This window comes from Lactuca saligna, chromosome 3, assembly GCF_052625555.1.
Source record: "Lactuca saligna cultivar CGN05327 chromosome 3, ASM5262555v1, whole genome shotgun sequence".
NCBI classification, from domain to species: Eukaryota; Viridiplantae; Streptophyta; class Magnoliopsida; order Asterales; family Asteraceae; genus Lactuca; species Lactuca saligna.
Window position 1 is genome coordinate 69,542,042 of NC_136419.1, and position 27,533 is coordinate 69,569,574.

Genomic DNA, 27,533 nt, shown 5'->3' on the forward strand with positions numbered 1-27,533 from the left:
ATAAGTTATGGATATGAAAAGGTTTTTAAAAAAAATTGTTCAAAGTTTTTATGGAGTTACAAAATTTGGTGTTAATGTTTTAAAGATCCATAACTTAAGAATAAGTTATACATCACCAAAAGTTTTTTGTGTTACCTTCTTTTATGAGTGAATTTAGATTAATGAAAAATATTATGTGATAGTTGGTTTTAATTCAAATTAATCTAAAAGAAGTTCATAAAATGTGTTTATGTAACTTAAAACTCACATTTATGAATCTTAAAACTCATAAAAGTTGTCATAGGTTACAAAATGAAGAGTCTTTTTCCTTATTAAATTGTTTTATGACTCCATAACTTGTCCTCAAGTTATGGAGGTTCAAGAGTCTCGTCATTAAATAATTAAAAAAAAATGTAACCTTAATTAGTTCCATAACTTATAAAATAAAGAAAAGGAACATTCTTTTATTAGTTTAAAGTCTTCCATAACTTTTCCTCAAGTTATGGAACTTGAAGAGTTTTTGGATTAAAACTACTTTAAACGTATAAGTTATGGAATTAATTAGTTTTGAATAATTTCCAAACTTGCCCTTAAGTTTTGGAATTTGAAAAGTGTTCACTTATGAATACTTTAATTCCAAGTTAGCCCTTAGAATTTTAAAAGTTAAAATTCAACCCTTTTACTTTATAATATTATAAGTTAATAATATATATATATATATATATATATATATATATATATATATATACACATATATATATATATATATGTATGTATGTATGTATGTATAAGAGTAAAGTCAGTCTTACCGTTAGTAGGCCTCATTCACGAAGCCGGTCTATAAGGGGGGTATAAGGTTACTACCTATAAAATGGCAGTTTAATGGGTGTCCACTCTCACCCACCGCTTCCTTGACCGGTGGAGGGTCGTTAGCCGAACGGGTTTGACAGGACTATAATTCTCCCTTCATTAAAATTATTAATGATAAATACTAAGTAACTAAACTCTTAATAATACCCAATCTTAGTTACTTAGGAAAATGTGAATAATGTGCTAATCCATGAAATTACACTTTGCACTTTGTTTAAGTCGGTTAGTGGAGCGTGTGTGGTTAACCGGCACACTAACTCGTATTTAACAAGGTAGGCAGAGGGTAACTTAATGTTTATCATAGTATCGATGGAGCGTGTGTGGTTAACCGGCACATTGATTGAGGGGTAAACACTTAAGGGTACCAAGTAATTTGCATGGTTACTTCACACCTTGTTTTGTGATCCTCGGCATCCCAATCACAAAACCTGAAGGGCACACTCGAGATTGAAACATGCCATCGAATAGTTCAATGAATTTGAAAGATCTAGGAGTTTCAAATCCGATTAAAATCTAATGATTCATTTCGTTTATATTGGTGAAAGTTGGTGAATCATCATTCACCTACCTTCAAATATTTTATAGCTTGGATTATGGCATCCCTCTTCTAAGTTATAAAATAGTTTGTTGGGTCCTAGCCTTAATACTTCATATTGGGTGTCATATTAAGGACTTTAGATCAACTATCTTGAATATCTCCCAAAAGATGTCTGGTCTAGACATCTATGATCTTCCCAAATCTCTTGAAACAGGATTTCCTAAATGAATATGATGTCCTTTGGAAATCATACTTCTTTAACCTCCTCCAATTATTCTCCCTAACCCACAAGTTCAAAGGTCACTGAAGCCGTATTGGCAAGGCAAGGTCTAGGTGTGATCATATCTCGGAGATGTAGTCACATATTGACAAGCCGGGAGAGTTGGGTGTCAAAGTCTTGAGAAGGTTGGTGGTTCAACTACTTTCTAAGTCACATAGTGAGCTCTTTTGGAACACCTATGAAACAGACTATGACAAGACCCTTAGTTATCTTATCTATTTGCTAAGATCAACTTCCTAAAACTTTATGGACATTGACAATGATGACATTGGATATCTAGTAAAGCTCTCTTCCCAGTGGAAAGGGATCGGCCATAGTCAACTTGGTTGACCAAATGGTAAAGAGAAAGGCTAAGTCTAAGATAGTCCTGTGTACCATTATCAACGGGTCCATATGTTTATATTGCCAAAGGAAGGGTCATTAGTTGCGAAGCTGCCAAAATTTACCTAAGGATGTTAAAGTCAATAAGTTTGACTCTACTTCAGGTAAAGTCCACTATCTAACTTTGCTAAGTTTCTATTCTGAGATTCTTGATACATGATGTGACTGGGTCACATGGTGATGTTTTAAGAATCAAAGAAAAGGGAAGAAACTTAAAGAAAGAATATGTTGAATCTGATCGCGTAGATGGATTTCTATCGCGCAGTTTGAAGATCGGATTCTTGAGCTACTTCTTAGGAGTTATGAGATATTGCTTAGGAATAGATAACAACAAGTTTTCATATGGATTGTAAGGATAAGTTTTTCCGCAAAGTTTTAAAATAAAAGAAATTTTTTATTTTATTTATTTTAAAATATCCTTACAATGGCATTTGAGGAAAATTGTTGCTTATATGATTCCATTAATAGCAAGAGTGGAAATACGAAATTGATTCTTTCAATTGTGGTAATGTCTAAATTTACCAAATAAGGAAAGATTCTCATCACCCAAGTTTCAGTTGGACCGGAACTTGGAATCATGCAAGTTGTATAGCATGATGAATGAGAACTTTCAAGTTTTGTAAAATTAAGACTAATTACTTGTTCACATGGATGTGTGAGTCAAGTAAACGACTAAGGGATCGAGTACACATTCTTGTGTACTAATTAAGTCCACCACAAAAGATTGATAAGACTATTCGTCATAGTTTACTAAAGCTCAGTAAATATGGTTATACTTACAAGCTTAAGTGTAATTCTGAGACATTGGAAAAGGTTCCAATGTATGGCAGAGCGAATAAGAAGAATCAAATTAGGCAAAAAAAATGTTTCTCAAATCTGGAAAGATGGGAGAGTACTTTGGTATCAGTTTTGTGATCATCTTAATGATTAAGAAACCATAGCACAATTATTTCTCTAAGGGAATCTTAGTGCATTCTTATGACTAAGAAGAGGAATCTTGAATTGTTGAAGTGGTTAAATCAAGAAGATGAGTCATACTTCGTTCCAATACAAGTCTTAGAGTCATACTCCAAGATTGTAATTTGAGTGATATGTCTTAAAGAAGGTTTAAAACACTTGTCAAATGTAAGAGTAAAAGTTTCCTACTCTTGTACATTTGAAATTGGTAAGTTGTGATGTGTTGGATAAAACAAAGATCAACTAAGGCCAATTGTGTGAAGTGTTTGTCTTGATTAGAATCTGCACTATCTCTTGGATGTTTGACAAGGGAGTCTTATGGGTCAAGAGGACAGTGGGAGTCTTTAAGGTCTTGAAAGTCTCAAGAACTAATCAAGAATAAAACCTGAAGTTCTTCACTAGCACACGACTTGAGGTTTATAACCTATCATGTTGATATATTTTGTTCCCATTCCAGTTAAATTTGGCTTTGCATATGAGTTCTTAGAGTTCTCAATTGGTTGCACAACAACTTGGAAGTAATGGTAGGCCCTTGAGTTGCCAGGTAGCAAGAAATTAAGATTGATTTCAGTCCATATGAGCTTGGATTTGTCATTATCCTTGTCTTGTGAGTATGGTTTGACAACTCACATGGATAAGAACACATACACCATTAAATCTAAGGGTCATATGGTTTCTCTTTGATTCATGAAAATGATGGTGAGGAAACACTTCCACCAAGTAGATTTGATGCAGATAGCAACTGTGATATTTTCATTCTCAAAGTCGTTAATGGAGCGTGTGTGGTTAACCAACACACTAACCTGGACTTGTGAGAAGTGGCAAAAAGGTCTAAACCATTATGATTACGGCATCCCTCTTCATAATTGTTTAGACACACTTATGAGCTATCTAAGGGAAGGTGTATGATTTTGATAAAGTTTTATCAAAACAATCTAGTATCAGAAATCTGAACTTCGGTAAGAAAGTGAGTTGTTTTCTAAGTACATGTCAAAGCTAGTGGGAGCATAAGTGGCATGCTAATAATCATCATGTTAATCGGAGCATGGTAATTATGATAAAGATTGCAAGTTAGCAATGTTAAATATAGAAAACAAAATTTTCAATTGGGAAACAGTTGTTTTGCTATAATTAAGGGAGAGGAAATTATACTTCATCTCAAATATAAAATCTTAGATTGAGGTTTTAATACATATATATATATATATATATATATATATATATATATATATATATATATATACACACACACATATATATGAATGTTATGTTGGAATCGCTCAACATAATAAAATTCTATATATAGGTCCATTATTTGTGTTCTAAAATTCGATTATGATTACGGCATCCCTTTTCATAATCTGAATTATGAGAACTTGGCAAACTGAAATGGAAATGTTATAGCAAAAGACTGGTTTAGTCTTTATGTGAGACATCAAGAATCATGTCCCATATGCTTCGGATATAGGATCAATTACATGTGCTATATTCATCCATTCTAAAATTTTCAAAATGCATGGGGCATTAAGAAGGGAAAAGGTCTAGAATTGGATATGACTAAAAGGATTAATCAATTGTCGAGGACAATCTAAGGTTTACCAAAGATTGGGTGCTCATGGACAGTTGGAAGTATAGTGATAATTCTGGAAGGACCATATTGACATAATCTGTAAGGAGGAAACTCTTGTTTAGAAGTGATAGTCAAAATGGAATATGGAAATGTTTCAAAGTTAGAAATTATTCAATATGTGTAAGATTAGGAAACTTAATGCAAGAAGGATGTTTCCAAGGAGTTGATCTCCTTTGGAATGCTCTGTAATGTTTATTGTCAAGTCTTTGCGACTTTATGCATACGCATTACAAGAGGATATACGCATATAAGTTTAGAATCTAACAGATTTCAGTAAATGGCATGAATTTGGAATTCTTGCATTTGCAGTAAGGATTTGGGACTATGAAAGTAGGATCACTAGAGTTATGTTCAATTGATCTAATTCAAAAAGTAAAGATCATAGACAAACATAGTATGCATACTTGGTGTGTGGCATGACTAGTGTTTAGAAAAACATAGTGTACATGCTTGGAGCATGGGACAACTATTGTTTTAAATTCAAGAATAAAGTTGATAGCCAAAACAATATACAATGAATAATGTGTAATCATATGGTGATAAATAAAAGGTGTTTTATTTCATAGGTTTTGATACCATATTCGATTCAATTATTCTTGTGTTTCATTTTGCATGTTTTGACTTCCATAATAACTAGGTTATTCTTCCGGAATGACTAAGTTATTCAAACCATCCACAGCCGGTCATATGTTGGAAGTAGATATGAATTAAGACTGTCATGGGTTGGCTTGTAGATGTCTAAGGTGTTGGACAAAGGGCTACAACACTCATGAGTGCTCATAAGTTATGAGCATTGGATTCAACCAACGCTCATTGGAATCACTTCATGGATTTTATCACGAGTGATCATGAGACAATAATATCTAATATTCTTCAAACCTAGAGATATGAGTTGTTACTATGAGTTGGTTGTACATTGATTGCACGAAAACGCATTTGGTAACTTGGTGTTATAAAACGTGCCTTTGTGTATGATTCAACAAGTAGTAGAACAAGCCATATGAGTCGAAGTTTATCCATTCCTTTTACCTTCGGAATAAAAGCGATATCTGTGGGCCCCTCGATAATTTGATGATGACAAACGGAAGTGCTTGGCCAGGCCAAGACTGATTTGATTTGTTCAATTAGTCAGTCGTCATGAATCGGAAATCGGGAAACAACAATGGACAAAGAGAATGATTATAATCCATGTCTCAGTCCATATGATATCTATAATGGGGTAATATATGATCCCTTATCTAATGGACAAGTTCGTTGACAAGATAAGAGTTCGATAGCGGCTTTAAGAGCTACGATTCCTAGTTAGGTTTTGAAGTCATACTCAATAATAGTTTTAGACTCATCCAAGTGGGAGACTGTTGTATTAATGTCTAAGTCCATAACTATATATGGTATGTACTTGACCCGACCCGACATGGTCCATTTGGGTTGCACTTCACCGACACAATTTATATGGATAGTCTTTTGAGAATAGTATATTTATGATTTATATTAATATATTATAAGTTCTAATATATTAATAAGGAATCATATTATTTAATTAGTATTGATCAAGACTTAATTTAGAATTAATTAAGTGATCACTGAGTTCCTTCAGTCCTTCATCCATATAGATTCTTTTTAAGTCATGATAAGGCTCCATACTACAGATGCAACTTCCCAAGGCATGCTTATCATGTAAAGTTGCAAACTTTACGTGCATGGAAGGCTCTAATCACTCAAAATGCCAAAACGAAGCTTGAAATGGGGTTTGACACTTAAGGTTGGGTTCATACTTTCCAAAGCCAATAGCTTTATGGATTTAGAGACCAATGAGAGTTCAGATCTGAAGTTACAACTTCAGATATGAGCTCATACCCAAAAATAGCTTCACAATATGCTAGAAAAGCCCAAAACTTTAACCAAATGAGATCTAGAATGAAATGAGGTCAAGGTAACGACTTGTTACCTTCCAAAAGATGCCATCTAATGTAGATATCAAATCCCCACATGTCCTTTGCTCCTAGTCACTTTCTCTTCATGTTCTTCTTACAAGGATACACCTTTTTAAGATTTAAAACACACAAATGTAGCACACTCACACAAATTAGGGTTTCTGGATTCTCAAGAGGTTACAATGGAACTAAGGGAGGCTAATGATCCCTTAAATAGGGTGCCAAACCCCAGAAATTAGTGTTTCACTCCCAGCTCCAACACGCCGAGTCACTCTTCCGACTCGGCAAGTTGGTCAATTAAATACGAGCCCCAAACCCGTTTCTACTCGACGATTCGGGCAACCAACTCGTCGAGTAGATCTTGAATTCATGAGAATTAATGACCATAAATTGGTATTCAAGAATTGGGGCGTTACAAAAATCCCCTAACCATTTACATATTAACCTTTGTACATGTAAGGTAAATTAGGTCAATTCATAGTCTAAACACTAAGGCGCCATAATTTGGAGTGAGAGTCATCCCGTCATTTCAGTTTATCGGCGATAGATCATCTACAATCCATTCCCAAACATCAAACATCTGGAACGTTGATCAATAAACCCTAAAATCCTTGTTCTTACATAATTTGGATTACACTAGAAGCAATTCAACATCATGGCGGCAAGTTCTTCATTAGAAAGAATGCGAGCAAGACAACAAGGAACAAGGATCACTGCTTTTTCCATCGCAAATGATTAGAAAAATTTGTAACTATGGTTGCGGGAAATTCACCAATTGATGCTTTTAAGTTCTAGTTAGTGTAAGTATGGTGTACAATACTTCTATTATATTTGTGTACGTAGTTAATTTAGTGTTTAATAGATGAATTTTGTTGATTTGTGAATTATAGTTGCAAACTCTTTAGAGATTCTGCAACATCAGACCTAATATATCAAACCATGGACACAAATCGATTAAGGTTTCGTTTACTTAGTGTTGATATGTATGAAGTCTTCTGCATATGCAGAAAGTTGAACAACCCACACATACTCTTAAACAATGAAATGGTACTCTTTTTTATACATACGGATAATTACGAATGCAATTTGTTTTTTATATTTGTATTATTAACATTTTATGATTACTTAATGTATTTCAGACGAAGTATTTTATGTTAGGACAAGATGAAGCAGGGAAACACTTGCTTCGAGATGCATCCGATAAGGGATAGTTGGATGCAATCTTCGTTCTTGGAATGTTGTTGATGGCCGAAAGAAGTGAAAGGAAGCAAGAAGCTCTGATCATTTTGAATAATGCTTTCAATAATACAAGAAGAAGTTGAAATGTGAGACAAACATGTTGCAAGGTTCGAAGCCACTAGATAAGGGGAAGGAGATCAAAGTAGATATAATTCCATGGCTTACATAAAAGTTGTGGAAAGCATCATTCTTTGAGTAGTTATGGAATAGCCTTTATCCATGAATACAGTTGGTTGTTAAATTGTGATATTTGTTTGTGGGGTACATGTTTGGTTGAGTTTGATAAGATGATCGACATTACTTTAGCATGGTTATATGATGTATGGTATGTCCACACAATTAGTGATACATATTATATATGTATTTTGGTGTAATGTTAACACATACATGAAATTAGATTAAATATAAATATATATTAATTTGTAATTTGGTTTAATATCAATACATAAATGTATTCTATTTTGGATTTGTTAATTTGGTTTAATATCTATACATGAATATATAGTAGTAATTTGGTGAAATGTGAATATAAATGTATTGTATTATGAATTATGATATATATGTTATTTTAGTCTTTTTCATTTCAATAGTCAGAGGTCCACTTTGACCTATAAAAGGTTATAATTTTTGAATAATGTGTTTTGACACAACTACCCTTAGTAATCACATATTTGGAATGATTTCAAAGGAACTTTAGTCTTTGTGCATTGTATATCGTTAAGGCGACATCATGTCTCTGATGTCATGTTGGCGTTTCGTTGTTCAACAATTCAAAACGTCTCAACTTTTCTGGACGATAAAAATGTAGACAAAACATAAAACCTCCAAATCATCGAAGGGTAATTTTTCTTAAAATCGATTTAGTCCTCGCCACTAGATCATCATAAGGCGAAGTATTTTTCCATGCATGTTTTGATCGACTAACCAAATCCGCGCACTTCCTACCAATTAAGGAAACCAAAAAAATGGAGAAACTGACCAGAACCTACTTGAGAGAGATAGTGTGATTGCATGGTGTGCCCATATCTATCATCTCTGATAGAAATAGTAGATTCACCTCGAGGTTTTGGCAGTCATTATATAAGGCAATCGGAACTAGGCTGGATATGAGTACAACCTACCATCCGCAAACTGACAGATAGAGTGAGAGGACTATCCATCTCTAGAGGATATGTTGTGAGCCTGTGTGATAGACTTTGGAAAGGAATGGGATACTCATTTACCCCTTGTTGATTTCTGCTAAAATAATAGTTATCACTCTAGCATAAAGGCTTCTCAACACGAAGCCCTCTATAGCCGCAAGTGCAGATCAGCTATATGTTGGGCTGAAAGTGGGTGATACTCAGTTAGCTAAAGGTCAAGTCCCGTACATCGCTCTCACCGGTCCAGAAATCATCTGATAGACTATAAAGAAGATAGTGCAAATTAGGGAGCGACATAAAGCCTCGCGAGACAGACAGAAAAGCTACGCAGATAACCGACAAAAACCCTTGGAATTCCAGGCTGGCGACTGTATTCTATTAAAGGTATCTTCATGGAAGGGAATAATACATTTCGGAAAGCGTGGTAAATTGAATCCAATGTAAATTAGGCCTTTTGAAATTCTCACACGAATCGGCCCCGTAGCTTACAAACTCAAACTACCTCAAGAACTTAACAACGTACACCCAACATTCCACATATCAAACTTAAATAAATGTTTATCTGATGAGAATCTTGTTATTTCTCTTGAGGAAATCAACAACAAGGAGAGCCTCAACTTCGTGGAAGAACCGGTAGAAATCATGGATAGGGAAGTCAAGCAAACCAAACAGCCGTGTTCCAATAGTGAAGGTTCGTTGGAATGCAATGCAAAGCGGGGACCTGAATTCACTTGGGAGTGGGAGGATAAAATGAAACATAAATATCCTCATCTTTTCCCTTAGTCCATGTGTATTTTCTTAGTCTTAAATTCAGGATGAAATTCCCTTTAACGGGGGGATGATGTGACAACCTGTAATTTCGTTCTTGTAAAAGTCAAACTTGGTCAGCTAAAGTCAAACATATCAATCAAAGGTCAAACTTATTTCTTTCATTATCTTAATATAGTTAGGTTAATGAAATTAATGGTGTATAAACCTAGCATTATTAGGTGTTGTGTGTTTTGGAGGGAAATCAATTTGGAACGCAAACCCTCGCAGCTGCAAACGAGGCTTCGGGCCGAGAACCTCCCTCAGACCGCAAACAGTTCGCGGCCGTGAACCGAAGCCGTGAACCCTTCAGCCGTGATCTCTACCCTATATATATTAGTGTTGACTGATTTTTGTCTCGCTTCTTCACTTCTGATCGTAAACTCGAGCCTTCTTTCTCAAGATCATCAACCTTGAACGCCCTTTTCTCTCTCAAATATCACCCAATCTCTTTTTGATCTCCTTAGAACCAGTTTAGATCTTCAAGTCTCCTTATAACCGCAAACGAGTCCTATTTAGCATATTAAGACACACACACACACATACATACATATATATATATATATATATACATACATATATATATATATATATATATATATATATATATATATATATATATATATATATATATATCGAACATTCAATCGAATCACTCACATAAGGTGAGCTCATACTCCTACAATTTACTCTTTTAAAAGATTTTAGGGGGAGAATACAAGTAGAAAACTATATAATTGTGCTATTCATTTGCATATGGAAACAAACAAACCAAAAGGATATCTTATACTTAAATGTTGTTAAAACCATTTTAAAAACTCTTTTAAACTATTTTAGATTTCTATTTTTATGAAAATCATATTCAGGTACATATTTATGTATAAGTACGCCTTAATGGACTTACACTACTAGAAAACAGCCCTTTAATGAGACGCAAACAACGACACGTAGTGATTGACGATACGCATTTTTGGGCGCCCTAAAAATAACATCCGTTTTATTAAAAAATGAAGCATAGACGACACGTATTTTTCTGCGCCCTAAAATTAGTGTCCAATAAAAAAAAAAGCACGGTGGGACCTATGTTAAAATGAGTGTTGTGTAGAGATGTTGCTTCATATTTTATTTAATGAAAGGCGCATTTTCTTCTTCGCTGCTTGGGGGGAAACGAATCCCAAATTTTTGAAAGGACGCCATTTTATCCTCTGCCTTATTTCCATAGTTCTTCTCTCTCACTTATCAATACCTAAAAAAACCCTAATATCATCACCACTCCTCATTTCTTGCAATCTACGATGCCGATCATGAAGTTCACAAAGCTTTCAAAGGATCCGGAATCGAGATCATTATCAGGCTAGGAACTCCTGAGAGATTCAAAGACAATCTAGGATCGAAGGCGGCTGTAACAAATGTTGTTCATGACATCGGTCACGGAAAAGGGAAATTCACCATTTTCATAAATTCATCATCTGCGAACCCTTAATAGGTGGCGTCTATGGTGGAAATAAATGGTGAAATTGAACTCTCCCGAAGAGAGAGAGAGAGACAGAGAGATAAAGAGAGAGAGAGAGAGAGAGAGAGAGACTTGGGCCCAGACTTGCAAAACCAATATCATCATCTTGTTCTTCCATCACTAGCTTCAACAATGGATGATTTCCATAATCCACGAGTTCAGGTTAGTAAAGATACTACTAATGAGTAATGATATGTTTTTTTATCTTTTGATATGTATTTGTGGATTTCATTGTTGTATCATGTATGCGTGTTTTTCAGGCACTGTTCGTACTTTGGAATGTCAAAATTAGACCACCAACTACGAACCTCCGATCCCATCCTCCATGAAAGATACGAACGAAGAATATTTACCAAACATGCGAATCGATTAAATTCCTAGAAAACGAAAGTAATTTCCTCTAATTCTAAGACCGTGAACTACGAATCTAATGACAATTCAGTGACCCAAGAACACGAACATCTGAACTTTGATTCAGATTCGTGTGACTGATTTCAGATTCCAATTGCAAAACTCTGAACGAAAGTGTTGACTTTCGAACCAATCAGTGAGACATTCAATTACGAGCGAACCTTTGTTTGAAGTTAAAGCGATTTCTAAATCGAGTTCAATAGTGCTCAACTTCAGTGAAAATTGTACATTAGAACTTCTACAACCTTACTTGGATGGGATTGTGGGGAAATTAATTGTACTTTTACAGGTATAAATAATTTTGTAGTAACCTTAAAAGATATGAATATATGAATACTGAATCATTTTTGTATTTCCAGAATCCAAAGCAGATGGTGTAAGAGGGAGCTTTGACTGCTTTGGCATCTATTGCTGATTCATCTTAGGTATTATTCGTCTTCATATTCTCTCACCAACTTGTTTATTTTCTTTAAATTGGTTCTCACATAGTTTATGATTTTACAGGAGCATTTTCAAAAGTATTAGGATGCAGTTCTGCCTTACTTGAGAGCTATACTCATGAATGCAACTGATAAAGCTAATTGTATGCTTCGTGCCAAATCCATGCAGTGTATTAGTTTAGTTGGAATGGCTATTGGAAAAGATAAGTTCAAAGATGATGCTAAACAGGTATACTTTTATTTATATATATATATATATATATATATATATATATATATATATATATATATATATATATATATATATATATATATATATATATATATATATATATACTAGTAGCGTACCCGCGCGATGCGGTGGCGGCGATTTGTTTCATTCCGACGATTAGTTTCGGTAGGGGTGTTCGTTTGGATGGATCAATTTGATCTGATCCAATAAAGTGAATCCAAATTGATTTCAGTTTTCAAAACATTGATCCGAATAGTCCAAATTGAATTCAAATTAGATCCGATCCAATATAATTACAATTCGGTTGGGATCGGTTTTCAAAACCAAAACATTTTAAACGACATATAATTATAATATTACCCGATTTTGCACAAAAGTGAAAACAAATTATTTAATTGTGATTTGAAATTTATAAACAACTACTAAGAAGTTATATTATAGTTAAATATTTTATAAGTAGAAAACTTTTGACAAAAAATGCATATTAATGTTTTCTTATCGAGTGAAATGTTTTGAGCTTATTTTAAAGAATAAATTACGAAATTAATAAATAATTATAGATATATATTAAAAATAAATAAATAAATAAATAATTGTTTATTCGGTTTTTTTGGACTATTCAAAATAATAATTCAGTTTTGTTGAAAACCAATATAAAAGTTTATTCAAAGTTAAAGTTTTACTCGCATGATCTTATATATTTTTGATTTACTTTTATTTGAAAAATAAATAAAAATTTACGATGTATATTGACTAAGCTAATTTATATAATTACTTTTATAACATTAAAGCGACTTCAAAAATAAAAATGAAAATTTTATATTTTTAATTAAAAACAGTCCTATATTTCATCATATAATTACAATTTAACTTGATTACTTATATATTATATTTCATTAGGTTAACTTCATTAACATTTTGTTGTTTGAACATTGTAATATTTTATAATATAAAAATAATAAAAGCTATAGGATAAGATAGACCTGTATACGAATAGTCTTCGCATATTTTATATCTTTGAACAATATTATTTTACAACTTTATGCCTTTATCTCCTTGAGCAAACAAATTGGCAGCTTTATAATAATACTATTACAGTTTATATTAAAACCTATGATAGCTATTCTATAGCAAGGGCTGGTTTTGCATTTCGCATCCTTCCAAAGACAAAATCTTGCTCTCTTAGTAAATCTTTCGTAAGACAAACTTCATAGGCCTAATTGGAGAAGTTGAAGCCAGCATAAAAAAACATGAAAAATTAGATATTCAGAGTCATAATTTTGCAAACCTTTTCAAGCATGTAATGTTGACTACTCCGAAAGAAAGAAAGCATATTTTTTTTTTTATCATATTTCGCATAAAACTCGACCTGTTTTCCAAAATATGCTTGACCATGAGTAAATAATAAATTTGGTCCCTGATTTTAGCACCTTTTTCCGGTTTTAGTCTCAAAAGGAATCCATTTGCAATTTGGTCCTTAAATTGATTTTCCATACCCTATTCCAATTAAAATGACTAAAAATTGCCCTTTATCTGATATTTTTATAAACATTTCTTGACTACTTTTCATTACTGAAAGTGCATCATTTTAGTCTCAGCAAAACATTTCAAGCATAGATTAAAATAATCAAAGACATCGAATGAATAAAAATGCCTTATGTAAGTGAATATACATTTATTAGGAGCTTCTTGTCTCACAAACTAACAGTATAGTTTCTGCATTCAAATGAGCCAGAATCCATAAGTGATACAATCTGATTGAGGCACCTACAACCACAATAAGTAAATAGACAGATCAATATTAGTTATCTTTTCATTTGTCCTGGTGAGTTTTGAGTAGCAAAAAACAAATTTTTAGTATAGAAAGAAGAAGAAAACCACCTGGAAGGAGTGAAGTTAGTTGCAACACTAAGTGAAATTTAAAATTTAAAATGGTATAAATGGTTGTTATTTAAATAGACAACCATAAGTAAAAACAAACTATGAAACAAATTTCATAGTTTCTTGTTTTGTTTTATTGCTTCTTAATCTTTCTATTGTTTAAGCGGAAACAGGTTCCAACCCATTTTTCAGGTTCATGAAAATGCAATTTCAAGCACGATTTACTTGCTTTTGAGAGATTTTGAGTAACAGAGAATTAAATGAACCATCTAAATGTTCGATTTTAGAACAAAACCTACACTTAGAACAAAAACAACATAGATCCTAAGATTATGAGTAACAAAAACACAACATTTTAATGGGAAAAAACAAGATTATAAGAGAATCAAGATTGTTGCCAGGGAAATCATAAAAAGGTGCTTGATGGTGAATCTGATAACTGAAGCCAAAGAAGACTATGACCATGACCATGATGAAATTGAAAATCTCGTCATAACTTGTACCTGCGATGCAAGTTAGAAACAAAATCAGAAAAGAAAAGAAAAAAAGAGAAAAATGATGATGGTGGTGTCCGGATCTAGATCAGATCCACGAATCAACACAGTAGAGAAGAGTGGTCGTGTTTTCAAAATGAAGCACCATATTTTTTGTGTTCCTGGTCTGTTTCTTGTTCAGAGTTTGTGGATTAGGGAAGCTTGAAATGTGAACCTGTTCGATTTGAATGTTAGAAACAACAATCCTATGTTCGATTTCAATCATAACAAATGACAAAATCCCCTGGAGAAACAAGAAAGACATTCAATAAACATGAACCAAATAAGAAAAACATAAAACCCCTAAATTGTCTGTCTTCATTAAGGAAGAAAAACAACAAAAAATAGAAGTATAACTTACGTGTGTAGAGCGACTGGGGAAGATATATAATCGCGAGATGTTTTATTCTACAGCGGTGGTGATGGCGGTTTGTGTCTTTCCTATGTATCTTTCCAGTTTCTAAAGTAGAGAAAGAGAGCATGAAATAAATGGTTCGTGGTGGTTAAGTTACTTACATATATAGAAGAAGAAATAGAGTGTCATTTTGGAATTGGAAAAAGTTACTCTGGTGGATGGTGGTGCCAAATGAAGGCGGTGGTGAGATGCAGATAGTGGAAGCGAAGAAGGCGACACCGGTGGATCAAGCGGTGGATGACGAATTCGTTGTATGTGGCGGAGAAGGCGACACAGGTGGACCAAGTGGGAGATGAAACATGTGATCGATGGAAATTCTTGAGAGAGAGAGTGTGAGATTTTGAAAATTTTAAGATCAAGATTCAAATTTTGAATCAACTAATCCAGTAACTCAAAAGAGTTTTCTTTTGGGGAGTATGTTTTTGATCAAAGATTCATTCAGCACACAGATTGCCAACATGGACCTATCTATACCATTCACTTAATAATTAAGGGTCAGGATCATGTCTCCTTGTTTTTTAAGATAATAAGCATTATTTGTTGTACCTTGGGCTTTACAATTTGTTTTTTTCATCTTGGAAATTTATAATTTATTATATGTTTCAAAGTTATGGATGTCCTTATGTCACTTCAAGGTTCCTAATTGGAGACAGATGATCCAACAATAAGCTACATGTTACAAGTATGCTTCTTTTCTTTTGTTATTAAACTTACTCTTTTAAAACAGATTGAATTAAAGTTTATAAATTTATAATTATATATTTTTGTTGTAGACATGGGCAAGACTCTGCAAGTGCCTAGGGTAAGATTTTCTCCCTTACATGAGTGTTGTGATGCCACCATTGCTTCATTCTGTTCAACTTAAACCATATGTTACAATTACTTCTGTTGATGATTCAGATGATGATATTGACAAGTCTGATGATGAAAGGTGTGTTTTTTAATAAATGAAATGCTTGAATGAGAGTTAATGACCATTTTACCCTTTGATATTGCAGCATTGAGACTATTACACTTGGAGATAAGAGAATAGGGATCAAAACCAGCGTCCTTGAGGAGAAAGCTACACTTGGAGATAAGAGAGTTAATGAGCATTTTACCCCTTTGGTGTTGCTATGCTGATTAATTAAAAGAAGGGTTTTTCCCATGGATTGATCAGGTGAAATGAAATTCCTCTTTTACCCTTTCTTGTCTTTTTACATTTGAAAAAAACCGGCTTAACTTTTTAATAAAAGACAGGTTGTACCAACATTAGTACCACTTCTTAAATTCTATTTCCATGAAGAAGTTAGGAAGGCTACAATTTCAGGTGAAATGAAATACCTCTTTTACCCCTGATAAGTTTAACTGTTATTTTTTTATTTTCTTTCTGAGTGTTTACTTTTTATTTCACTTTTTAGCTATGCGTGAGCTTATTCGTTCAGCAAAACTAGCTGTTGAAAAGGAGCAATCTCAGGGTCGCAATGAGTCATATGTAAACAGTTGTCAGACTATATCATACCAGCTTTAGTAGAGGCTCTTCACAAGGTTATTTTCGTCATTCCCCATTTTTGTTGACTTATATTTGCTCATATGAATCTTTATTTACTGGATTTTGTCTTTTAGGAACCTGAGACTGAAATTTGCTCAACTATGATTGATTCACTCAAGGAATGTGTAAAAATTTGTGGGTCCCTTTTACATGAAAATCAAGCTAGAAGCATTGTTAAAAAAATCAAACAGGTGATCACTGCCAGCTCAGCAAGAAGAAATGAAAGGGGTGAAAGAGTCAATACAGAGGACTTTGATGTAGAAGATGGGGAAATGTTGAAACAAGAAAACGAAATGAATTATCTTTGTTATTTATGGTATTTTATTTTGTATTATGAGATTTTAAATGTATTATTTAATTTGAAAATTAGTAAAACTATAAATAATATTTTTTTAAACATTTAAACATGGCCTTTCTTGACAGGGGCTTTCTTGATACGCATTGTGTGTCATTAACACGCGCGTCGTAAGGTTACGAAATGCGAATAGGTGTCGTCTTCCTTTATAACAGGGCCTTCCTTGATACGCATTGCGTGTCGTAAACGCACGTCATAATTGCGCGTCGTAAATGAGCGTCATCTATAGATGACGCGCAAAAACGCGTCGTTTCTCTTTATGATAGGGCCTTCCTTGACGCGCATTTGTGCATCGTCTGAGCCTTTTACGACGCGCAATGAGCGTCATAAAAGGCTATTTTTCTAGTAGTGTTAGGACTATTGCTAAATACCGTAACTCCTGTTCCTTGTTTGGTTGTGGGCTGATGGTAGGATCACTAGTCCGATTGTCGGTTAAATCCTAGTTATACTTGCTAAATATATGTCGAGCTTATGGTAGGATCACTAGTCCGACTGTCGGTTAAATCATAGTTATACTTGCTAAATATATGCCTGAATATTAAATCTCATTATTTTCAAGGAATATGCTAAGCTCAGTTGTACACATTAGACAAGTTAAGTGTTTTCAGTAACCATTCAAACAAATACACTAGTTAATTATAATAGGTATAGTTTAGAGGATCATTACATACTATTACTAGAACAGAGAAACAAAATATGCGTCAGTACATACATACTATTACTATTCATTACAAAGAATACTATACATTTAGAAGAATAAGAAGGAACTTACATACTATAACAAGAACAAGATAACTAAAATGTGAGCCACTACTTCATAACATAGCAATACACTTGCCATGTCACGTTTTCTAATCAGAGTCTCCTAGAGGGAGAGCGTGAGTTTGTGTATAGATCTATACATGATTGACAATTTCGCACCTCACTGCTAGCTATAGTGGGACCTGTAGGTCTGTGGGTGACAAATTTCATTTCATTTTCGACGTCTAAAGAACTTCGCGTTATATACTAGTCTATCGAGCATGGTTACAACCTAATCACATTTAACCTTAATTAACCATTTGGTTATCAAGGTAGTTAATGCATCAGTAGTGTCTTTTATCCAATAACTATTGTGAATCGTAATTCTTCCAGTACATTCATACAGTGATATTTTCACATGTGAAATGCATACTAATTTTGAGAAAAGATAGTTTTACAAAATATGGAAAACATACATTTATACTATTTAAAGTGCAAACATACATTTTACTCTACTTTTAAAGAAAAAAACAGGTCATACAAATAGTTGGGTCTTGGTAGAAGACTATTTTTCATTTAAAGGCAGGAAATATAGGATTTTCTAGGAAAGATACAAACATTTTTACTAAAAAATACAAACAAGAGCAAACTTTTGAGATTAAATTTTTTATGCCCTCACCAACTTAAATGTTGATACTCTCTTTTCAAAATAACTTGTATTCTCATGAAACCAGTAGGCAAGTACAGGAACTGGTTTTTGAGAAGACGGAGCGTGTTCAGACTCGTCTTTTATTTTGTTATACATTTTGGTGTCATACTACTTTACAAAGAACACATATGTATTAACTATTTTATTAATGCAATGAATGTTGTTTCTTGTTTTTTACTAGTTTGCATTGTTATGATATTGTACATGACGTCCTCTACCCCTGAATGTTTCCGCCATCTCCGTTTGGGGGTGTGACAGATGAGCAACCAAATGCTAACAACCAAATGTTAGATATATTTTCATATCCTAGTTGTCATTATGGACGATTCAGGAATTGAATGTTGTCTGATGAGGAAGTGCATGCTTCCCAAACATACATACTCCTTAACGAAAATAAGATCAAACATTATATCAGGTAAGTAACATATGCTTCACTTTTAAGTATAATAATCATTTTTTTGTGTAATTGCTCTGAATAACATTTACATGCATGATTTTGTTTATTACATCACAGTAACTTTAAAAATGTAATTGAAATGGTAATACAGAATATTTGATGAATATTTAAATGAACTTATTGGGGGATATGGATGAATAAGAGCTTGCAGCTGAAGTTGAGAAGAGCTTTGCAGTATGGTTTCAAAACTATGTGGGTGTTATTTTTATATTTTTTAATTTTATTATTTTTTGTTATGGTTATAATTAACTCTAATTAAGTGTTTTACCATTTTTCATATAATCACATAAGATCCGGATAAACAACAAGTATATAGCTGACCTTTCCAAAATGTTATTCAAAAATGTGAAATCATATAGTGTATACTTTGTCAATGGTTACAAGTTTCAAATAGAAGCTCATGGTCTGAACAAATAAACAATCGATAGTGGATTGTGTGTTAGTAGCCAATGAGGTGATTATTACGGTAAGGTAGAGGAAATTTTAGAAGTCGAGTAACCTGGTTACCTAATTAAAACCACAATTTTGTTTAAATGTCATTGGTACGATCTAACACCTAACATGGGAGTTAAGGTTCAGAAACTATATAACTTGGTTGAAATAAACGTTAAAAGTAAATACAAAAAAGTTTGAGTCGTTTGTTTTAGCCATGCAAGCAATTCAACTGTGTTACATTCCTTACCCAAGTTCGAAAACAAACAACTCGGACCGGCGGGCTATATTTGAAGTTAAACCTCATGGTTGGACTGATGAAAATCATCCTCACAAAGACATTGTTTTCCAAGAAGATGAAGTTGAATCAAATGAAATCATTATACCTAATAGAACCGATACATAAAATTATGATAATCACGACATTCAAGCAACGGTTCAGATAATGAAAATGACATTGATAAAGAAGGTGAAATTCATGAGGACGATAATGATGTTATTCCTGACAGCGATCGTAGTTATGAGTATAGTACATTGAGCAATGACGAAGAACAAGATGAAGAAGAGGAGGAGGAAGAAGATATTGACTAGATGTTTTTGTTTCTTTATAAAATGATGGTCACATCGTAGAGATTTTAGTTTTTGCATGCGAATTGGTAAAATTGATGTTATGTATTAGTGTCCTTCATGAGAATTAAATAAAATGAAAATTTATCATTCTTTGGTACATTGAAAGCATTTAATAAAGGGGTATGTGTTTTTGAGATATTTGTATGTATAATACTTTCATTAAATGTCCAATTAAGTAATCAGTTATGTTATAATCCATTTGTTTTATGTTGAAATGCTAAAAAATTATTCAAGATAACATAAACATATATAATAGCAAATGTTTGTTCTTTCCTAGTATTAAATACTTATAAAATACAATAAAACAAACAAAATATATTACCAATTCGAAAACATATCATTCAAACCATATTTTACCAATTCCATTGATCATAATAATAATTCATCCATAGAATAAGAAAATTAATTAAGCATACAACATCCCAACAAATAAACAAACCAAACACAACATCATGAACATGATGATTCCTCGAGTTTTTATTATCAGTGCAAATTTCCATAGCTAAATATCTATGAAATTGAACTACTTATTATCAACGTTGCTATGGAATATAATTTTGTAACAAATGTCATCACAAATTAGCTAGACTTTTTGTTTCATAGCAAAGCAAGCAAACGAAATCAAATTCCACACCAGAATTCCCTAGCAAATACCTAAGAAAGGTACTTCCATAGCAAAGCCACTATGAAATTGGTTTTCCGTCACAATGTTCGTTGCATAGTAACCAGGATAATTAATTCGATAGTAGCAGTAGAACGGAGAATGATTTCGTAACAAATTTCATTGGAAAATTGCTAAAAATTCTACCAGAAATAAATTTCGTAGACAATGTTGTGGCAACCTTGCTGTGAAATGGCATTGCATAGCACGATTCATTGCAGATTAACAACGAAAATGCGTTCCATAGCAGCATTCCCTAACAAAATCATGTTTTTCTTGTAGTGCTATTTATTTGTATGCGGATTCTCCAAGTGGCCTTTAGTGACATTTTTCTTTGGGTTTTTAGTGACAGTTTTTATGTGCCACTAAATTACATTTTTATAGTCTACCGTCATTGGAATTGGTTTATAATAATTTTATTTTTGTTGAAAATCAGTCCTGACAACCCTTTGACGAGGACATGTCGTCTGCATTGGTGGCTCTGTACCGATGACATCTATCCCGACGACATTTTCCACTTTTACCGATGGGCTATATATCCCAATGACTTTCTACAGACGACAAAATCGTCGATATAGGTTTTTCAGACGATGTCGTCTGCGTAGTTGCCGAAAATGTTGTCGGTATATGCCTCATTCCTTGTGGTGCATAATGATTAAATGTTTGTGTGATTGAGAAGTCGAAGAAGGTGTTGATACGGTTCTTGTGAGATATTTGGTACGTGAATATTTAGTTCTTGCAATCCGAACAACATATTTAAGTTCATCTTTCTTTGTTTTAGTGCAATCCATTTATTTGCAGGTGGTTTTCTTCTTTTTATTTTTTAATTTTTTTTGAAAAGATTAGCTATCATGGTCATTTATAAATAGAAAATTATCTCGTAACCAATTTCGGTGATTGAAATACATTAATTTAGAGTGGATTGGCCTAAATTTTTTTGCAAGCCATCAAGATTTTTGCAAGGCAGTGGCTTGTAAAAATTGTGGCTATTTGCGGGTTTTATTATTAATTTTTAGTTATTTGTTTTGAAATTTTTGTAAGAAATTACGGCCATTTTTAAATACAAAATTATCTCGTAAGCAATATCGGCGACTGAATTACACTTATTTAGGGTGGATTGTGGAAGATTCTAATAAAATGGGGGGCTGACGTGCACATTTGAATGACATGGAGCTGCGGGCGAAAGTCCTAAATCAAAGGGGTACTTCATGTAATTCTTGCTACATAAAAAAAAACAAATTCGAATTCCTTAATGTTGATAAACCTTAGCTGCGATAACTTATCTAAACTTGTGGAAATCGTTAGTATTATATATGGAAACAGAGCTGTGGTGGGATAATTTGAATCCTACTACAATACTAAATAATGCAGCACCTGTGGTTGATGCACATATATACATATATACATCCGAAAGTCGAAACTCCCTCGTAAAGAATATCTGGAAAACCTGCAACCGTTGCGATTAATGGATTCTTCAAGAAGAGGCAACAATGGCGGACAACGTCCAAGTGGCAATCGGGAGTGGAACCAGCATACAAGGTTTAACAACATGCAGCGTCAGAGGGGCTTTCGTAGGGGTTTTGTGAATCGTGGAACCTCTCCACTTGTTTCAAATTCTTTCATGTCTCCACAAATGCATGTGCCAGTTCCCCCTTTTGGCAACAATTTCATGTACCCTGGTAAGCTTTTTATTATTCAACTCTACATGTGGAATTAAACATGTTATGAATTTCTAAACAAACTGGTTTTGATAAACGGGCTACATTTTCTAACCCATCTCAACTTATTTATCACACCGGCTAACATTAGGTTGATGTATTTTTACAACCCTAACTTGTTAAATAAATAATTCATTTATACTTCGTAATATGAAAAATACATCTAGTTAAATTAGTTAATAGTTGTTCAAAGTTAGAAAAAAGAAATCCAACTGCAAATACAAATTAGGTTGATGTATTTAATTTTTACAACCCTTTTTCTGTTTTGTTTGTATAATGCATTTTATGTACATGCAGATTTGGCGTCTTATGTTCAAGGTTCAACTCAATCTGCATCCCTGATGACACCGATGCAGTCTCCAGTGTCCTTACCTGTTCAAGATCAAGATTTGCATGAAAAGATTGTGAAACAAATTGATTATTATTTCAGGTTCTTTATAATCTCTCATATCTAAAACTTTTGTGGTAGTTTATAATTAGTTCAAAACAATTAACATCTTATTTCCCTTTGTTGCGGTGATGAGAATTTGGTTAAAGATTTATACTTGCGACAAAAGATGGACGAACAAGGCTGGGTTCATGTCACTTTAATAGCAAACTTCAAGAAAGTAAGTATTATATACAAGATGCATAAATTGATGCATACACTTTTTTTGAAGCTTATGAGATTCAAACATGGGTCAACTCCATTTTAAAGTGTTTCATATAAAGTGATCACCATCATGCCACATTGATAATGGTCCCTTCATACACTCTCTTTTTTATGCTGCATTTGATATCAATTAATATCCCTGTTTTATTGCAGGTTTTGTGTTTAACTGACAATGTTAAGCTAATTCTTGATGTAATGCGGGCATCAAGAGCTGTGGAAGTGATGGTATGTATTAATCTTTTTCAAGTCATATCAAACATGTTCTAATTCATAAAAATATTAAATTCTATATAACCATGTTATGGGACTTGATACTAAAATTCATTTTGTAGGGTGAGAAGATGAGGAAGCGAAATGATTGGATGAGATGGATTAACCCAAGTTCCATTAATGTTGAAAGCTGTCATGGTAATTCGGTATCGAATCGTAACATGGTGGAGGCTTCCATGGTTTTCAGGGGGCAACCATGGCTCAAATGAAGCTCGGGTACAAAAGAGAATAATGATGGAACATATGGTTTATAAGTAAAAGAATACGTTTTTCTTCCATTTTTTTTAAACGAGAAGATCTCGATGATGAATTATGTAGGGGATATCATGGATTTCTATGGCATATTGAAATTATGTTTTGAGATGTCCATTTAACACATACAAAACATGAAAATAATAATAATAATAATAATAATAATAATAATAATAATAATAATAAACAGAGAAGAAGGTGAAAAGAAGAAAAAAATGAATAAGACTTGAAACATAGAAAATCATATATTTAGTTTTTAACTTTGGAGACTGGTTTCTTGGATGTTATGACTTTTGTTTGGACCTATGAAAATTATTAGATACGATTTTGTTTCTTTTTTTTTTAGATGTTGGTTGGTTGTTTTCTAAAGGGTTGTTTTGCTTTTAATTTAATTAATAATGAAATTTATGGTTTAGACACTACATATATCGTTGTTTGTTTTTAATATCAATCTATAGACAATTATTTAAATGATTTCCAAACCAAAATCCTGCAATGCAAAAATTATGAATATATGTGCATAGTTGGTCGAATCTATGCCAAAACACTACAAGAATACACAACTATCCCGATGATATCTATTCCGATGACAACTTTCGTCGGTAAAAAATTTGTTGTGCCGACGACATGACGTCGGTATAGCGTTCTTTTTACTTTGACCAGATAGCATTGACCCGAGTCTCTATTCAGACAACTTGTCATCTCCATAGGTGCAGTAGGAACAAAAAACATTTTGGCGGTATACTAAAAACCTATGCTGACGACATGTGGTCGGTATATGTTACGAATTTTTTTAGTTTTGACTTGTTTATTTTCCTTGGTGTAAGAATTACTAACAACCTCTATATCGACGACATGTCGTTGAGATAAAAAATGGTGATTCGTATGACAGCGCTTTACCGACGACATGTTGTTTGGATAAAAACTGGAGATCCGTGTGACAGCTCTATACTGACGACATGTCGTCGGTATAGGGTTGTAGCCAATTAGAATGCAGTAGACATTTATTTCATTTGTAGAGATTGTTTCCTTAGCTCCTTCACCTCCCAACAAAGACTCATGCTTCAAAACCCTTGCTTTCCAACCACTACTCTTCACTTGCGACGACAACGACTTCTGGTAAGCTTACTAAATTTTGTTAATTTCATAGTTTTTTTCACTGATTTGGTTGTTTTTTGGTGAAGTTGTGATCAGAGGACCACCTGACGACCCAACTTCTCCTTCCGGCCACCACAACCCACAAAATAGGTAGCATATTTGATTTCTATTTTTTTAATGAATTGGTGTTTTTCTGATGACAACTAACCACCACCGGAGGACCATAGTATAAGCCGACGACATGTCGGCAGAATAGGTATATAATAAAACTTTTTTTTTTACATAAAAAATCACTCCCAACAATCCTTTGTAGACGACAAGTCGTTGGCATTGGTTTCTCTGTACCAACAACTTTTATCCCAATGACATTTTCAATTTTACCGACAGGACTATTCCGACGACTTTGTACGGACGACATGTCGTCGGATAGGTGGTCCCGACGACCTGTCATCGGCATAGGGGTTGAAAATGTCATCTGTATAGACATCTTGTAGTGAAATAATTCCAAAACCAAAGGTCGATTTTGAGTAAATTTTGAATACATTTGTTGTTGCTTTTTATATTTACAAAATCTGTATTATATGCTCTCATTTGAAACTTGAATCGTTGATCTTATTTTAATGAAAAATATTGCTACAGTGAAACACCCTGAGTTTAGAGGTGCAAGTTCAGGGTGCTTGATCTAATTAAGGATGATCGACTTGGCGAGTCGAGTCACGATTTTGGTTGCGTGTTAAGTGACTAACTTGGTGAGTGGGCAGGTGGACTCGGCGAGTTGGCGTTGAAGGGAGAAAAACCCTAATCCGGGGTTTGTGCCATATATAAAGCACATTATAGCCACCCTCAGCCTCTTTACCTTCCCCTTTAGTTCCAGAAAACCCTAATTTCATGTGATGCTTCATTGTTGGAAAGATTAGGGCTTAGAAGAGGAAATTGTGAAAGGAGCTTGGGAATTGGGAGTTAGCATCAAGAGGCTTGTAAAGATCTAGGATCTACATCAAAATTGTGCACATCTCTGAGGTAAGGAGCTCTTACCTTAAGCTATTTCCCTTGTGGTTCATCCTTGGTGGTTGTTTTGGGAGTTTCTCAAATTGTTTTGAGACCTATCTCGGATTTGGAGTTGGATCTGTGGTTGCTACTTCAGATCTAGACTCCTGATGGCCTAGAATGTCATAAAGCTTCAGTCTTTGAGTTGTTAGTGAAGCCGTTTGTCCTAAAAGTCTAGCCCTAAAGCATTTTGGGCTCATAGCTCCTGGAGTTCAAATAAAATTTGCCACTTTACGTGAGGAATGGCTTGTAGAAGGGTAGATCTAGGGATTTGAGCCCCTGCATGGCTTGGAAAGCCTCTGTATGGAATGAGAACTGAAGAGACTCGGCGAGTTCCATGGGTGAACTTAGCGAGTTGGATGAAGGTTGGCATGGACTCAACGAGTTGGAAGAACAACTCGGCGAGTCTGTTGAATATTGCCTTGGACTCGGCGAGTCTGGTTGTGGAGTCCTAACCTTTTTCTGGTTGAATGGTGAATCAGTGAGCTAAGGGATGACTTGGTGAGTTGAGCGAGAAGGGAATCAGAATTGTGGGACTCGGCTAGTCGACGGGGCGAATCGGCAAGTAGGGTCACACAGGAAGGTTGACTTTGACTGAGGACTTTGATTTTGACCAAGAGTTTACCAGTGGACTTCTAAGGGTACCTTGGTAATTATTCGTATTTATTGATTTCAATATTTTGGTATTGATCAGTGATGGAGTTCGTATCGAAGGTTGGAGCAACATGATCTTATCTCTTCAGTCAACAACTACGAGTTGACTTATCCTCACTATATCGACAGGGTCTAAGGCAGCAAGGTTGGCCCTTTATCAGATGGAAATCCAGGTAGTTGTTATGTTATTGATTTGCTATACGTTTGCATCCTGGTAGTTAGGATGGTATATGTTAGAGACCTGGTTAAGGTCGGAATCCTGGTATATAGGATGATGCTACGTTAGTGACCGGTTAGGTCGGTATCCTGGTTAGAGTGTGCTATATGTGTCATCTACTAGATAGGTTGATTAGTGAGGAATTGCTATATGATTATATGTTTATGTGCACATGGTTGACTGGGGTTGGGTTGAATTAACGAATATGGCTTGTTTTTGAAAAGTTTAAATTGGTTGGAAATTTTGGATGTTACAAGTTGGTATTTGTCACACCCCGAGACCGATGGTGGAAACGTTCCAGGGCGGAGGACGTTATGTAAAGTATCACAACCAATGTACATAGTAAGCATAGTAAACGCAAAACATTACATTACATAGGATCATTACATTTGTTTGAAAGTAGAAAATCAAAGTAATACATATAGATACATAAGTTTAAACAAAAGTTAAGACGTGAATTCCATCTGCTCCGTCTTCTGCAAAAGGACGCGGGATACCTGTCTAAGGAGAACCTGAGAATACAAGGAGTTTAAAAATTAGCATAAAGTTGGTGAGTTCATAAGCGGTTTGTTTCTGAAAATGAACAAGTTTCCTTTAGTTTTCTGAAAAAGTTGTTATCCAAGAAAATCCCATATTTTCTTATAAGTAAAGTTTGTTTATCCATTTGTTACACAGTTTGGTTGAAAACAATTTGTTATCTGGTTACTACACGGTCTAGTTTAAAACGAGTTCTGTTATCCCAGGAAAAACCCTTTTTTTCCTTAAAAGTTTGGAGTTGGTTACCGGTTCTGAATGTAATGTACAAGTATCGACCATACTTAAAGTATTTATGTGAAGTTTCCTGAAAGCCTGGTTATCCTTGAAATGTATGTTAGTTTTAACACATATATAAAACTATTATGTGGGAAGTAAACTAATTCTTAAAGT

General features: G+C 34.0%; 1 protein-coding gene and 1 long non-coding RNA gene across 4 annotated transcripts; one reads left to right on the forward strand and one right to left on the reverse strand.

Moving 5' to 3' along the window:
• Nucleotides 1–13,339: 13,339 nt before the first annotated feature.
• LOC145036824 (uncharacterized) lies at nucleotides 13,340–15,597 on the reverse strand. 3 transcript variants are annotated; one of them, XR_013678550.1, is made up of 4 exons: nucleotides 15,333–15,597; nucleotides 15,129–15,227; nucleotides 14,027–15,011; nucleotides 13,340–13,569 (listed from the first exon to the last, which is right to left on the reverse strand). It is a non-coding gene; the product is annotated as an uncharacterized LOC145036824 (long non-coding RNA). The 3 variants fall into 3 exon arrangements; XR_013678548.1 differs by lacking the exon at nucleotides 13,340–13,569 and having other exon boundaries at nucleotides 13,860–15,011; nucleotides 15,333–15,580; XR_013678549.1 differs by lacking the exon at nucleotides 13,340–13,569 and having other exon boundaries at nucleotides 13,860–14,942; nucleotides 15,333–15,579.
• A 7,308-nt stretch (nucleotides 15,598–22,905) lies between these two features.
• On the forward strand, nucleotides 22,906–23,670 carry LOC145033767 (la-related protein 1B-like). The gene is made up of 3 exons (XM_078982311.1): nucleotides 22,906–23,024; nucleotides 23,222–23,293; nucleotides 23,401–23,670. The coding sequence occupies exons 1-3, from the start codon at nucleotides 22,974–22,976 to the stop codon at nucleotides 23,545–23,547; spliced, it is 270 nt and encodes an 89-aa protein (XP_078838437.1). The 5' UTR covers nucleotides 22,906–22,973; the 3' UTR covers nucleotides 23,548–23,670.
• Nucleotides 23,671–27,533: the final 3,863 nt, after the last annotated feature.